General features: G+C 41.0%; 1 protein-coding gene across 2 annotated transcripts in view; it reads right to left on the bottom strand.

Annotated features, from left to right (window-relative positions):
• Window positions 1–3,959, bottom strand: part of LOC147882321 (uncharacterized) — a 58,809-nt gene extending 54,850 nt beyond the window's left edge. For both annotated transcript variants that reach the window (XR_015543894.1, XM_087401015.1), the window contains exon 1: window positions 3,570–3,959. Coding sequence is in view for 1 of the 2 variants with exons in the window: in XM_087401015.1 (XP_087257141.1) it covers window positions 3,570–3,818 (249 nt within the window). In the remaining variant the exon portion in view is untranslated. The remainder of the gene's footprint in view (window positions 1–3,569) is intronic.
• Window positions 3,960–14,098: the final 10,139 nt, after the last annotated feature.

The following is a 14,098-nucleotide window of genomic DNA, read 5'->3' as shown; positions in this document are numbered from 1 at the left end:
GAATCTTGTAACAAGTCCCCAGAAGTGTGATAGGCCTCCACTGGGACAATAAATTTCTGCTACCTCCTTTTGGGATAAGGTGGATGAGGCCCTCTGTAAGCGATTCAGGCATCTCGCCAGAGTCCCAAATAGCCTGCATGGCTGAAGTAATATAGTCTCCAATCATATCCCAAAATGCAATGAAAAAAGACGGGGTGAGGCCATCTAAACCTGGGCACTTGCCCTTGTGAAGGGCTGAAAGTGCAGTCCTGAACTCTGTGTTGGTGAAAGGTGCGTCAAGTAGAACATGCATATCCGGATTCACCAACACTGGGATACTCTGCCAAATAGCCTGTCTAGCATCCTCTATATCGTGTGTCTCAGGATCATCAGCAGTAAGGAGGGTGGCATAGAAATCTGAAGCTATGCGTAAGACGTCATCTGGCTCTGTCTGTAAAACCCCATGTGAGTCAATAAGCTGAGATACACTCTCTCTACTATGTCTAGGGCCAAGAGTAGAGAAGAAGTGTTTATTGACTCTACCACCCATCTGAATCCAGAAGGACTCCCGTGCATGAAAGGCATACTCTGCTCTCTGATCAAGCAATAACTGCAGATGAGCCCTCGCTGCAGCAAGGCGCTCCTGAATCCAAGCATCTGAAGGCCGTTTCTGCTCTTCCCTCTGCAAAGCTGCTAACTGCTGGCGAACACCAATCTCACGTCTGAGAATATCTCGTCTCCTGGTAGAAGCAACTGAGCAGTAAAAGCCAGCAAACCACTTGAGTTGGTTCATGCCGACATTTGTGGCCCAATGTCTACAGCATCGTGGGCAGGATCCAGATACTCACTTCTCTTTGTGGATGATTTCAGTAGAATGACCTGGGTATATTGTTTGGCTAAAAAGTCTCAGGCTTTCGAGAAGTTCAAGGACTGGAAGGCCAGAGTTGAAAAGGAGATAGGGGAGGATGTCAAGACGTTCCGCACAGACAGGGGGGGAGAATTCACCTCAAATGAGTTCAACACATTTTGTCGCAAGCATGGGATCAAGCAACAACTCACCACAGCACATAACTTCTCAGCAAAACGAGCCGAGAGGAAGCATAGAACCACCACAAAAACAGGGCTTGCTATGCTCCGAGGGAGGAATCTTTCTAAAGCCTATTGGAGTGAAGCTATCAATACAGCCGTACACATTCTCAACAGGACTAAGACGAAGGCCGTCAAGGACAAGACTCCATATGAGGCATTTTATGGTAAGAAGCCCTCTTTCACTCATCTTCGCATTTTTGGTTCTAACGCATGGGTGCATGTGCACAAGGAAGACAGGACCAAGCTTGATTCCCGGAGCAGAAAATGTATCTTTGTTGGGTATAGCGAAGAATCCAAGGCCTATCGACTCTTCGACCCAGTAAAGAAGCAGATCCTTATCAGTCGGGATGTTGTCTTCGAGGAAAAGGAACCTGAACCCCAGAAGGAGCCTCAGATTGAGGAGGAGGAGATTGTTCAACCCCCGAACCCACCCCGTCCCAGGTTGACCATCCAAAAGGTGGCAAAATCAGAAGCTGATGTTCCACAAGATACTGAGGAAGAGCAGGATGTTCCAGAAGCAGTTCCAGTTCCTCCTCCCACTGAGAAGCAGAAAAGGTTGCCCCAATGATACCTAAGGACATTGGAAGAGTCTCGAGTCACCGAATTACCTGAGAGTAGCAGTTTGTGTCGGTCCCAACATCTTCAAAAGACCCCATCCGTGAATTTTGCATTGGTGGCTCAGCTTGACGAGCCAAGGACCTTCGAGGAGACAAAGGACAATCCAGAATGGCAGGCTGCCATGTAGGCAGAGATGGATGCTATCCTGAAGAACAATATCTGGGACTTAATGGCCAGGCCCCCGCGACGGAAAGTCATCGGCACTAAATGGGTATACAAACTTAAATACAAATCAGACGGGCTGTTGCAGACAGCAGGGTCTTCATGCCCTGCTACACCTAACTTAAAAGGATTATTCCCTCCCTGGTGCCTGCCCAAAATATAGGGCATAATAACACCTATTACAAAATCCCTAGGCAGCCCTAATGTCCCCACAAAGCGCTCACAGGCAGGCGCTGCCCTTTTTCAACACCCCCACTCAATGCCCGGCTGTGGGCCAATACCCACATGCTAAAGAAGATGATTCAAGCCGCTTCCGAGACAATGCCTTTGTTGGGAGATCAGCTACATTTTCCCTTGTCGAACACCAATCAAGCTCCACCACCTCATCTTCAATCAGCTTACGAATGAAATGACAGTACACCTCTATGTGCTTTGCGCGATCATGGAACACTGGATTGCCAATAGCAATGCAACTCTCGCTATTACACTGAATTCCTATAGACCATCTTGTGTGTGTCCCCCATCTGATAACATCGATCTGAGCCAGACAGCTTCACACGATGCCAATCTCACAGCTCCACGCTGCTTTTGTTGATGAGAGTTGGCCATATTCTATCCTTTTGCCTTTTCTACGTCCTTCCTCAGTTGAAGTATTCTGATGGTAGTCATCTAACTTGTTACGCTTGCTTCTGCAATTACACTTTCATAAGTAGGATTAACAAGTGCACTTCCAATTCCCTCTCTTAGAGCTCTTCTTGGGATAATTGGGTTGTGTCCAAGTCCGTCGCTTGCCCTTCTTGGTCCTGTTGCTATAGAGTGACCGCATGCTGAGCAATGTCCTAAATTTCAGTCCATAACAGCTTGGCCTTGCTCCAGCAACTTAGCACGTCAAGTCGAATATCTTCGACTTCGTCCAGTTTGCTCATCGCCCATGCGGGAGATGAGCTATTAGGCGTTGTACTAAGTCAGAGCGCACTTCTGTCCATACACTTCAAGAAGTGATTAGTATCTCGACATCTTGGGCAGTAGGCACCGTCAATCACATAGCTTGAGGTGCCCCATGATCTCTTTTCCCAACTCAAGTAGTGAATATCTTGACCAAGGAGGATGCAAGCCAAGAAGTGCTCTGAGTAAAACCAAGGCTGAGTGAGCTTTGAAACGCGTTACCGAACCTGAGCAGCACTATCAAGGAGTATCTTTTACAGGCGTCGGGTAGCACACCTATGCTCTGATCGATTTAAGGTGTGTTCAAAACCCAGTCTGGAGAGACAAAATTTGAGTTTTCTACTCTTGTACTTCACACTCCGCCAATAATCTACTTCTAGCCGAGAATACGTCTCCCAGTGCGTTTCTCTCGCTGACGCGATGACCAGACGTACGTCATTTCTTGGTATTCTTTCTTCCAAAGCATTTTTGCGGCTCGGTCAGAGTGCATTAATCTGGTGAACTTTTCTTCCAAGGCCTAACGCACGTTAAGATGCATGAAATTCAGAATGATTCAAAGAAATCCGAAGTGACCAAAAGTGCAAAGGTGGTCAAGAAAATCTCCGTTTTGTATCAACAGCACCAGGACAAGCAGGCCTTCTCCGTAAGAAAGGACTGCCAAATGCTCAGTGCTCAGTCTATATAGAGTGGCGAGTCCAATTTCAGCTCGTCTAGTTGTCTACTAAACAATGTAGGCGCAACGAAATTGACAGAATGTACCTCCGGCAGAGGATTACCTGAGAGAGCGGATCGGCCGCCTCGACCTGAGCCCTCATCAAATCCAACAATTCTCTGTTTCCTTCAACCGTCTGTTGTTCTTCCCCGCCTTCGGACGCATCGTTCCTCACCGGCTCCTCACCGGCAAAGTTCTCCCCAAGTGCGATCTCCCGCATTTCAACGGCTGTTTCTCCCGGCTCCGCGGCTGGGGCGGGTTCGTTCTCGTCGGCTTCTCCAAGAAGCAGCGATGGGCTTCCTTCGTTGGCCATGGCTTGTACTGCAAAGCGCAATTGTGGAAAAGGAGAGCGCGGAGGCAAAGATCGAGAGGGGAGGAGACAATTGCTCAAGAAGATGCAAAATTGAAGATAGGAAAGAGTGTATATATAATTGAGAAAGCATGCAGAGGAAGGTCTCGGGGGTCGACATAACCAAAAAACACACCAAAGCTCATGCATGCAATGTTCTTCTTTTCTCTTTTTTTTTCATCACACATTTACTAACAATTAAAGAATCTTTACAACATTTTTTCAACACCTCATCCATATGCCATGCCCCCCCTCGTTCATTCACAAGTACCGTAAACTAGACTCCTTGGCCTGCTCCTAAGTATATTGCAAGAAGCTCATAATAGGCAAGTTGATCTAACGGCTTTGAATGTGCCACATGGTTTTGCATGCTTTTAGAGTTTTAATAAACGCTCTAGTGCTGGCTAAGTAAAGAAGAGGTATTGGCTGTGCAGCGAAAAAGAGGGTGAAGACTGCAGGAGATGATAAATTGAAAGTTGAGAGAGAGAGAGAGAGAGGGGGGGGGGGAGAGAGAGAATATAGAGAAAAAGATTGAGGATTTACATGCACGTGGAACTTGCACCAATCGTAAATTTCTAAAATCCTAAAATTCGAATAAAACCTACCCTTCCGGGAAGAACAAAAACAAGCAACATGGATAGGTGTTCACAAAAAACATCTCTCTCAAGAAATCGGAAAGCTTGGAATTTCAAAATTTTGAAGGTTTTTCTTGAGAATTTGTACATTTTTCTACTAAAATTTAAAAAAAATTTGTAGATTTTTCAAAATTGAGAAAACATTTTCTACTGAAAATGTGGTAGGTGCACTTTATATAGTTTGCAGGTTTTTTGTGAACATTGGATCATAGGTGATGTTCACCAACCCCGAGTCTTATGCAATTAGCCTTGACCTCGCGCCAATCCATCTGGAAAGTGATGAGGTGCAAAGGGGGATGACATACGCAAAGGCAATAGCAAGTAGAAGCAAGAAGAATGCTCACTACATGCAAACAAGTGCACGTGCACACATGAGCCACACCAAGAGCAACTAGCAAGACCCATTTTTCGCAAACCCAAAAAAAGGAGTGCGAGAAAGAAAAGATGATTGGTGTTAACTAACCCTCGTGCAACTAGTCCTTTCGATTATTCGTGTATAGCAAGAGTCGTGCCTATGTTGCAAACACCGACCCTTCCAAATAGGCTCTAGCAAAGAGGATTCTGCCTAAAATACTAGGATACATCTCTTGACCTCACTTGCTAAAGGGACCACAACATGAGATGTGCTCTTCTTGGTGGCAAGGTGGGGTGCATTCATGTCTTAACATCCAAATAAGACACAACCTCTTCCCACACGATGGAATCAAGCCTTCTACAAGCTAAAATAGCACACAATCAAGGTTCCACACACCATACACTTAAACAAACTAACCAAGTGTGTTTAGCTCACTATATTAATTGGACACTCGAGAGGTAACACAAGTGGAGTCTTACATGTTACAAATTTGAAAAGTCATTACCACTTCATACGACCCTTTATTTGCCTTCCTTGCCTGCCCAAAGAAATGAATATGAATGGCCTTGAAAAGTACTATTAGAACTACCATGGGACCTTTGACCCCCACAAGTTAAACGTAGGAGATGAGCATTAAGGACCCACTTAGTAATGAGGCAAAATCCCAAATCTTTGCCTACTTTTTACTAAATAAGATTCCCTAAAATGGACAATAAGAACGACGAGGATGAGTGCAATTGCACATTCTAGAAAAATATATGAAATTTGATGGACACAACCATTGACAATGCCTTGACAATGATGCAAGATTCCCAAAAATATATATGAAACATTGTTTCATCTCAAGTTTCCCCGAAAAGTACATTACTACCAAGTATAAGGTGTAATGGCCAATGCTAGAAAGTGTGTGATGGTGTTGACCATAAGTAATGATAAAAGTGGCAAAGCTAAAAATGATCCTATTTTCTATGGTGATGGCCATAGTGCCTTGTGACCTCTACGGTGTTATCTACTGGGGCATGCACTTCCCTTAAACTAGTGAAGCTCTACCGTATCTTTTCTTTTTCAATGCAAGATAAATTGTCATGGTGTCGTGCTAATATCAATGGACTAGATTTATTCATTATTTCAATCAAAGGTGTCGTGAGAAGGAAATTGATGTTACATAACATACCATTAACTAAAGTCTCAATCTCACACCTTATATGGGTCCAAGGGTAGATCATTAATTAGAAAAATATCTACATCTTGCTTGATGAAGTTATGTCTAACACATACTACAAATTGATGTTGACCCAATAGAGTCTAAATGGATGTTGACCCAATAGAGTCTAGTAATAAGAAAAGAACAAGACTATTGTGTGCCCTAATGCACAAGCTTTCTCCTTTTTCCTATATTAACCTCTTCCAACATGCCCTACACTCACCACTCAAGTCAACCTTCAAAGCTCCTTCAATCAATTATCCCTATGGCCATATGATTTGTTTATAATACTCTCTACCCACGTACTTTTAGTAGCCTATGACTTAACTTTTTAGGTCCTCCTTTTAAAAAAAATTTGATGCTTTTTTTTAAAAGCCCCCCTCGCTTTTTTTTAAAGCCCCCCCACCCACTTTAAGTTGTAAACAAAGATTATGACATTTTACACTATTTTCCATATACTTATGCCTAGTGTAGCGTAGTCTAGCGTAGTCTTTGGCCTAGTGTTGCTAGCATAGTCTAGTGTAGTCTTTCGCTAGTTTTAGTGATATTTTTTCATTGTAGGGCCAAAGACACCACATTTTTCCTCATGATTCCTTGGGGTGAGTGATATTTTTTCATTGTAGGGCCAAAGACACCCCATGATTCCTTGGGGTGTGTACATTTTGCCAAATTTTGCAAACTTCACCCCCTAAAAAAACAATATTTGGCACCCCCCTATGACCACACCCTCCTTTCAAATTTCTACCTATGGGATAGCAACAAGAGTCGAGCATGAAATGAGTCTTGGTTTAATAAAATTAATACGCCAATAAGATCTATAGATATAAATTTACGCAATAATTTTCTCATGTTTCCTTATGTATTATTTCCCACGGTTTCAAAATAAGCAATCGTCCTAGTGCAATGCATTCCTTGCTTGACATAACATCCATGCCATGACTTTACCTTATCATTTTTTATTCATGTTCTCCTCATACCCAACAAATCTCATGCTAACCCGTGATGATTCATACATTTCTTACTATACGTCTAATAATAGGGAGAAAAGAGGGGTTTATGTTGTCGAAAGTGTACTATTAAATTCTAGATACCTCTAATGCAATATCCTCAAAAACATGCTAACATGTGACCTTTATTTGTTTCTATATTTCTCTAATATCTGGATGTAATGCTCTAGAAAGCACGCTACCTTTAATGTCACATAGAAAAATGTCAAGGTTATGGTAGCTTGTCACTCAATGTGTAGGGTGATTGCAATCACTGTAAGTCACTTCCTTAGGCTTCCAGGTTTCCCATCTCAATCACGATGGTGACATCATGGAATATCACTACATGCAAAATGAATTGGATAATTGTTATTTTAAACCCAAAATCCATGATGACAAAAATCAAATAAATTATAGGTTTCTATATAAAATAAGTTACAATCCTCACATCATGGGCAAACCATCTATCTTATCTTAATCCTTCTAATACCACGCACATGACATTAGACCTCTCCTTAAAAAGTCAAAGTAACCAAAATGTGCTAGGAAAGAATCAAGTAGGCATGCAGACCGAACTTGATTGTAATTTTATCTTTAATGTTATGAAATTTATGCTTTAGGAAACTTTCCTTCTCTAAAATCCCTAAGGTTGTTGAAGATATTTTCCTACTTCTCTTTGAATTAGTCATGGGTTTTATTTCTAAATAGGTATACAGCTTGTGTAATATAGGTTTTCATACTATGGACCAATAGATGAGTGTGTTTACAAATATTGTCTTGCCATGGAAAGGGCATGCCTACCGCCCTAGTACTTATGATGAGCACTTTATGGAAAACTAGATGATAGTGTCTTATTCAGAAGTCTAAAGTAGAGTGTGAGAACTTGTTATTCTTAGTACTTACAAAAGATGATGTAAATCCCTCAACATCATTCTACAACAAAGACATAGTCATGTGGGCTTGTAATAGGGAAATCATGGGAGAATAATAGCACCTTGATTTGAATTTACACAAGGGGTAACATCTTGCATATTTAAGGTCCATTGGGATGAAATTTTGTATTAAGGTCCTTTTTTGCTAGGGTTGACCACCCAATTAATAGAATCGGCATTTATCTTTATTTTTAAAAACAAAAATGAGACATGCATAGGGAACATGTACGTTACATCCATGCATAACTTTGAAAGGACTCATCCAATGGATGTATGCTTTGTATTATTATTATGGCACAATATTAGCTATGTGCAACCACTTATTTGAAGCAGTTCTAGTGTCAAAACAAAAGTGTCTAAGGTACTCCTCCAACGTGCCTTGCTATTTGGACACCCATTTTGATTATGGGATTACCCCCTTAAACATTTTTCACTTGTCATTTCATTGGTGAGGTTATATTAGCCCTCTTCCTCCTACATGTCATGCACTCATGCTTGCACATTTCAACACCTTCTTCTAGTGAAATAACCTTAAGTCTTGAATAACCCATATGACCAACCAAATGTGGAGAATTTTGGTTAACCTATAGACCATACCTTGCGAATTAGGAATCTAAAAGCCTAGAGGGTTCTCCTCAAACACCTTCTCAAGTAGGTCATCATTCAGAAAAGCTAACTTGACATCCAACATGTGCACCTAGACTTCCAAGGAGACATGCTTTATTTGGGATACCTTGTTGTAGAGGGATGCCAAGTGCTCCAAATGCTTTTGGCTATCTGTTTCCTCTTGTGGCTTTCATCACTTTGTAAGGGATTCTAATCCTGCCCATTTTCTTTCAATTTACTGATATCAGAGATCAAGATACTATACCCTCAAGAGATAGCATTCCATTTTCAACCAAAATTATGGGATAAGGATTTTGAACTCTTATCCCTATCTCTTCTATTAGGAATGTATTCTAAATTCTTTCTATTCTTTCCACATTTATTTTGCTAAATTTGTGCCCCATACTTGGTAGCTATACAAGACTACTGGTGGCTAAACAAGAGTCCTTTTAAAAAATTCCTTATACAAAAATTCCAAGTATTTGATTTTCCTACCTTCATTTTGCATGCTAACAAAGCTTTTAGGCCTACAATTATCCTTTTTCTACACATAGGTTCTGTTCAACAAGAGCTTTCAAATACATGCTTTAAAAAAATCATGATTACATATTAGCAAGTTTCATCTATCTCACCTTCATCTCTTGTCTACCTCATCCTCACTTTTCTATACGCGATGTCCTCCTTCTTATTGAATGTTGACGGGTACATCTCCTTCATATTTATCATGATCCTCATCATCAATGTTCGGGGAATCGGCTCCTTCATGCTCATCTTCATTATGAGCCGCATCCATGTTGTCTACAATTTTAAAAAATACATATCCCACAAGGATTTACATACATAACATGTAACCATTTCTCATCACTTGCGTCCTTGTGGAAACATGCTTGCTAATAATGCTTAGGCATTACAAATGGTTTATTAGGTGAGTGAGGAAATTTAGAAGAATCAATAGCATAAAACCCATTTTTCTTCTTTTAGATTGTTGCATTGGGACCTCTAAAAGTCACTTGGAAACATCATGCTTTGAGTAGCACAATTTGAAAGGCCTACAGTTCACTTCAATGATTTGCTCCAACATAATTTAGCTTGTTGTTGATTATATTTGTGTCTCTTAAACTTGCACACATTTGTTGTTGATGTAAATAAGATAAAGATGTATAAAGAAGCAATATCCCTTCACATTTGAGAAATATCTCCAGTTCTTCACGAGTATATTCAGATCCATTGGAGTGTGCCTTCCTTATAGCACCTTGACATCAATCTGTAGAACAGTCTACCTCTTGTCTACCTCTAAAGGTTATCTCACTTGCTTTTGACCCAAGTTTTAGCTTTATTTGATCCTTTTTCTCTCCTAAAACCTATTTTGCTTCTCATTTTCATAGAGCTCTAGCCATTTTTGCATATTCTCTAAATTATATAATATAAAACGTGGAACTCTACTTACGAGTTTCATGAGATAATTTTATATCTTTTCCTTTGCCTTGTAACACCTCACTTATTATCTTCTTTTCATCATCATAAATCCATACTCTTGGAGATTTAGGATCTACGATTATCAAATATTCAATGACATAAGGTAAAGACTCATTTAGAATAATCCATTTTTGCGCCATAGACCCTTTCGATCATGCTCTTTGATTTTTTTTTAATGACTTTCATAAATATCTAAAAAAGAACATCCATCAAGAAGTAACAATGCCTACAAGGGACGTCTCATTCACAAGATGCACTACTATATGCCCTTGTATATTGAAAACCCTGGTTGGCAATTTGTCCTCCATTAAACACAAGAGCTCTATACACTCTAGCCTTTTTTATTGAAAATTCAAATAGATTTAGTTCTTGTTTGTGAAATTGCTCACCTATACAATGCACATGCTTCTAGGTTATTCCAAATGATATATAAATGTAAAATAACCCAAAAATATATGAATGCAAAATAAGAAAATAATATACACATGTTTGCAAGTGCTTTCTTATGTTGAAATTGCTCACAGTTGATCAATGATTTCATGTAAACCTTTACTCAAGCAATCTTGAATGGCCAATGGAAAATAATGCTCACATACACAATTAGGCAAAAAATTTGTGTGATAAAACTAATAATATCAGGTTGCTCCATTGAGATTCTTCTATTCATACATTGTAATGCTAACTTGTAATAGATTATGCCAATCAAGATAATTTGCCACCATTACTGAACATGTCTCTAGAGGAAGCTTCATATCTAGTAGATGTTCTTATGGCTACCAATCTTTCCTTTATTAATTGATACTCATTCTTAGATAAGTTCCATGGATCCACCTCATATGTAACTTGTTCATATGTGTTATGGGTCTCGACGATGACTCACGTGTCATGGGGTTGTTGAAGATATGCCGATGGAGTCTCCACTCCTAGCTACTCTTATAGCATGAGTCCTCTATAAGTGTCACGCAAGCGGCCTCTGGATTGTTGCAATGTGGTTTCACACGAGGAAGAGGGAAGAGGAAGGGGAGAGGAGAGAGGGAGAAGGAAGGGAGAAGGAGGGAGGAGGAAGGGAAGAAGGAGAAGGGAGTGAAGGGGAATAAAGTGACAACCACAAAGGCACTATGAAGGAAAAAAGAGAACACCCAAAACAATCTCTTGGAAGAGAAGAGGGAGCTTGTATTCAACTTGGTGCAAATAACAATGAAGACCAACGTCAACCATTTGGTCTTTTATATAAGTCACCTTTTGAAGGGAGGGCCAACCCTTTTCCTTTTTAGCACTCTCCCTCACTTTACAACCAAGGGCTCTTGGGCCCGTAGGGTGCCAAGGCATATTGCTATTCTTACCGTCTCTCCCTACTAACGGAAATAACGCTTGTGTTAACCATATCAAGGTGCTTGCAATAAGCCTGGCATTAGGAGGTGTTCCTAATCGGTAGGATATGGCTAGCACACTGGTTGGCAGCGTATCTGGTCGGTGCGATAAGGCTACAGCACTGACTCACACTGACTTGGCGGGATAGTCACTCACAATGTTGCTGATTGAGATTTAATGATTTCTGAAGATTTTGTAGTTTTTGTTCATGAATTTTTGTGATGGGGGGATGTTACACTACCTAATCTACCTACTCAATGAAAAAACTTGAAAACAAAACACTTTTTGAAAGCCAAAATGCAAAAACTCAGAAAAGGTGAGTTCTAAGATCCAAAACTACTTCAAAACTTGGCAAAATTCCTTACTTTGTTTGTTTTTTGAGGTGTTTTGACCTCACATACACCTTACAATCAAGCCTACTAAGTTCCCATCAACTTGAAATACCAAAAAGCATCAAAGACAAGCTTTCCATGCTCACAAATGGCTTTCCTACAAGAAAAAACAGATTTCCATCCTCTCTCTCACTTTCTGCCTCTCTTTTGGTGACTCACGTATCGTGGGGTTGTTGAAGATATGCCGATGGAGTCTCCACTCCTAGCTACTCCTTGTGGGAGCAATGCATAGCACGAGTCATCCGCAAGTGTCACGCAAGCAGCCTCCGGATTGTTGCAATGTGGTTTCACGCGAGGAAGAGGGAAGAGGAAGAGGGGAGGGAAGAGGGAGAAGGAAGGGAGAAGGAGGGAGGAGGAAGGGAAGAAGGAGAAGGGAGTGAAGGGGGATAGAGTGACAACCACAAAGGCACTATAAAGGAAACAAGAGAACACCCAAAACACTCTCTTGGAAGAGAAGAGGGAGCCTGTATTCAACTTGGTGCAAACAACAATGAAGACCAAAGTCAACCATTTGGTCTTTTATACAAGTCACCTTTGGAAGGGAGGGCCAACCCTTTTCCTTTTTAGCACTCTCCCTCACTTTACAACCAAGGGCTCTTGGGCCCGTAGGGTGCCAAGGCATATTGCTATTGTTACCATCTCTCCCTACTAGCAAAAATAGCGCTTGTGTTAACCATATTAAAGCGCTTAGGACAAGCCTGGGAGGTGTTCCTAACCGGCTCTCAAATAGCGCTTGCATTAGCCTCGTGCCTCCTAGGCTTAGGTGGTTTGGGGCTCAAAATCCCTCACACCTTAACCTATTTGTGGTCATGCATGATGCATGAGGCTCAAAACCTAGAGTGGCGAGGCTCAGCTTTCGCAAGACACTCAATGGTAACCTTGTCTCGGGATATTTGGGGATCAAACTCCTGAGTTTGAGCTGTACTCCTTTCATGGCTATTTTCATTGGCGTGGCTATTTCCATGGATGTGGAGCTGAAAAGTGCACGGCGCTTACATGAACGTGGACCTGAAGTGTGCATCTTCTTGTTCCTGGTGTGCATCTCCTTATTCCTGGCGGTGGTAGCTCGAACATATAGCCTGTTCCTGGAATCCTTGAAATCCTTGGACTTTGGAGTGGACTTTGGGTATTTGGGGATCAAACTCCCTAAGTTTGAGCTATACTCCACTGTCCCTTTGCACATTGCTTGTAATCATCGACCTTGGTGTATTTGGGTATCAAACTCCCTTGAGCTAGTCCGTTGAAGTAGATCATTTGGCCTAGACACCTTTACTCACGGATTACCCTGCATTTGGTGGTTGTATTCTATGGATGTTAACATGCCCCCTTTCCTGTTGCTGATCCGTCAACCGCATTGGAGGAGGTTGGTGGTGAGGATTGACTGCAGGATGGTGTAGCGGTCCAGCTGCCTTGACGTGAGGTGAGTGAGATATGTGTGGTACTTCCAAAAATGTGTGGCATGCATATCCTTGTAAGTGCGAAGGTGACACCTGTGGAGATTGCAGATGCAAAGGTAGAGGCGGAGGTCTTGGAGCTATCTTGGACTGACGTCGGGGTTGAAGACAATCTAGTTGTTCAAATTGTGGATGCGGTCGTCGATGGTGGGAAGATTGCTCGGGGGGTCCACCTTACATAAGCCAGCTATACAATGTGCATTTGAAAGGTATTTAAAAAACCCCTCTATAACCTCATGTTATCTATTTATATACCCCTACTGTGAACTTTTGGATCAATAATTATATCCCTTCAATAAATTTAAAATTTGAGAAGCCTATATTTTTTGCCCTCCTCTTGCACATTTTAGTGTAAGTTGAAACAGATGCTACTTTTGAGAAATTGTATTGTATAATTGAATAAAACCATTTAATTTGTATGTCATGGAGATGCATGCTTTACACCCATACTAGTACCTAATAGAATGTATTTTCAACTTTTAATCTTTTCAATTCCCAAAATCTCATGTATTTACTCCACCTTATCCAATTTTGTTTCCCTTGGATGCTCCCAAACTGTCACTACCTACTAGAGATTTGCATGAAGTAACTTGAATTAAACTATGAATAAAATGGCACAAACTTATAAGAAGATGGCCCAAACTTTAACCTTGTGTTGATCTAATGGGAGTTTTTATATTAAATATGATGCATGTAGTAGCATTATGTTGATGTAGCGCAAGTGTTTATATTAATATGATGCATGCACTAGCATCATGTTGCCTATATGCCACTTTCTATATTAGGAAAAGATAGTATTTATCATCTCATCATAAGGCATCTAATTTAATCAT

The sequence above is a fragment of the Dipteris shenzhenensis genome, chromosome 29, assembly GCF_047967505.1.
Source record: "Dipteris shenzhenensis isolate YYH24624 ecotype China chromosome 29, Dip_SZ_1.0, whole genome shotgun sequence".
NCBI lineage: Eukaryota > Viridiplantae > Streptophyta > Polypodiopsida > Gleicheniales > Dipteridaceae > Dipteris > Dipteris shenzhenensis.
The sequence above is the reverse complement of the archived record's forward strand: the minus strand, read 5'-3'. Positions and strand labels throughout refer to the sequence as shown.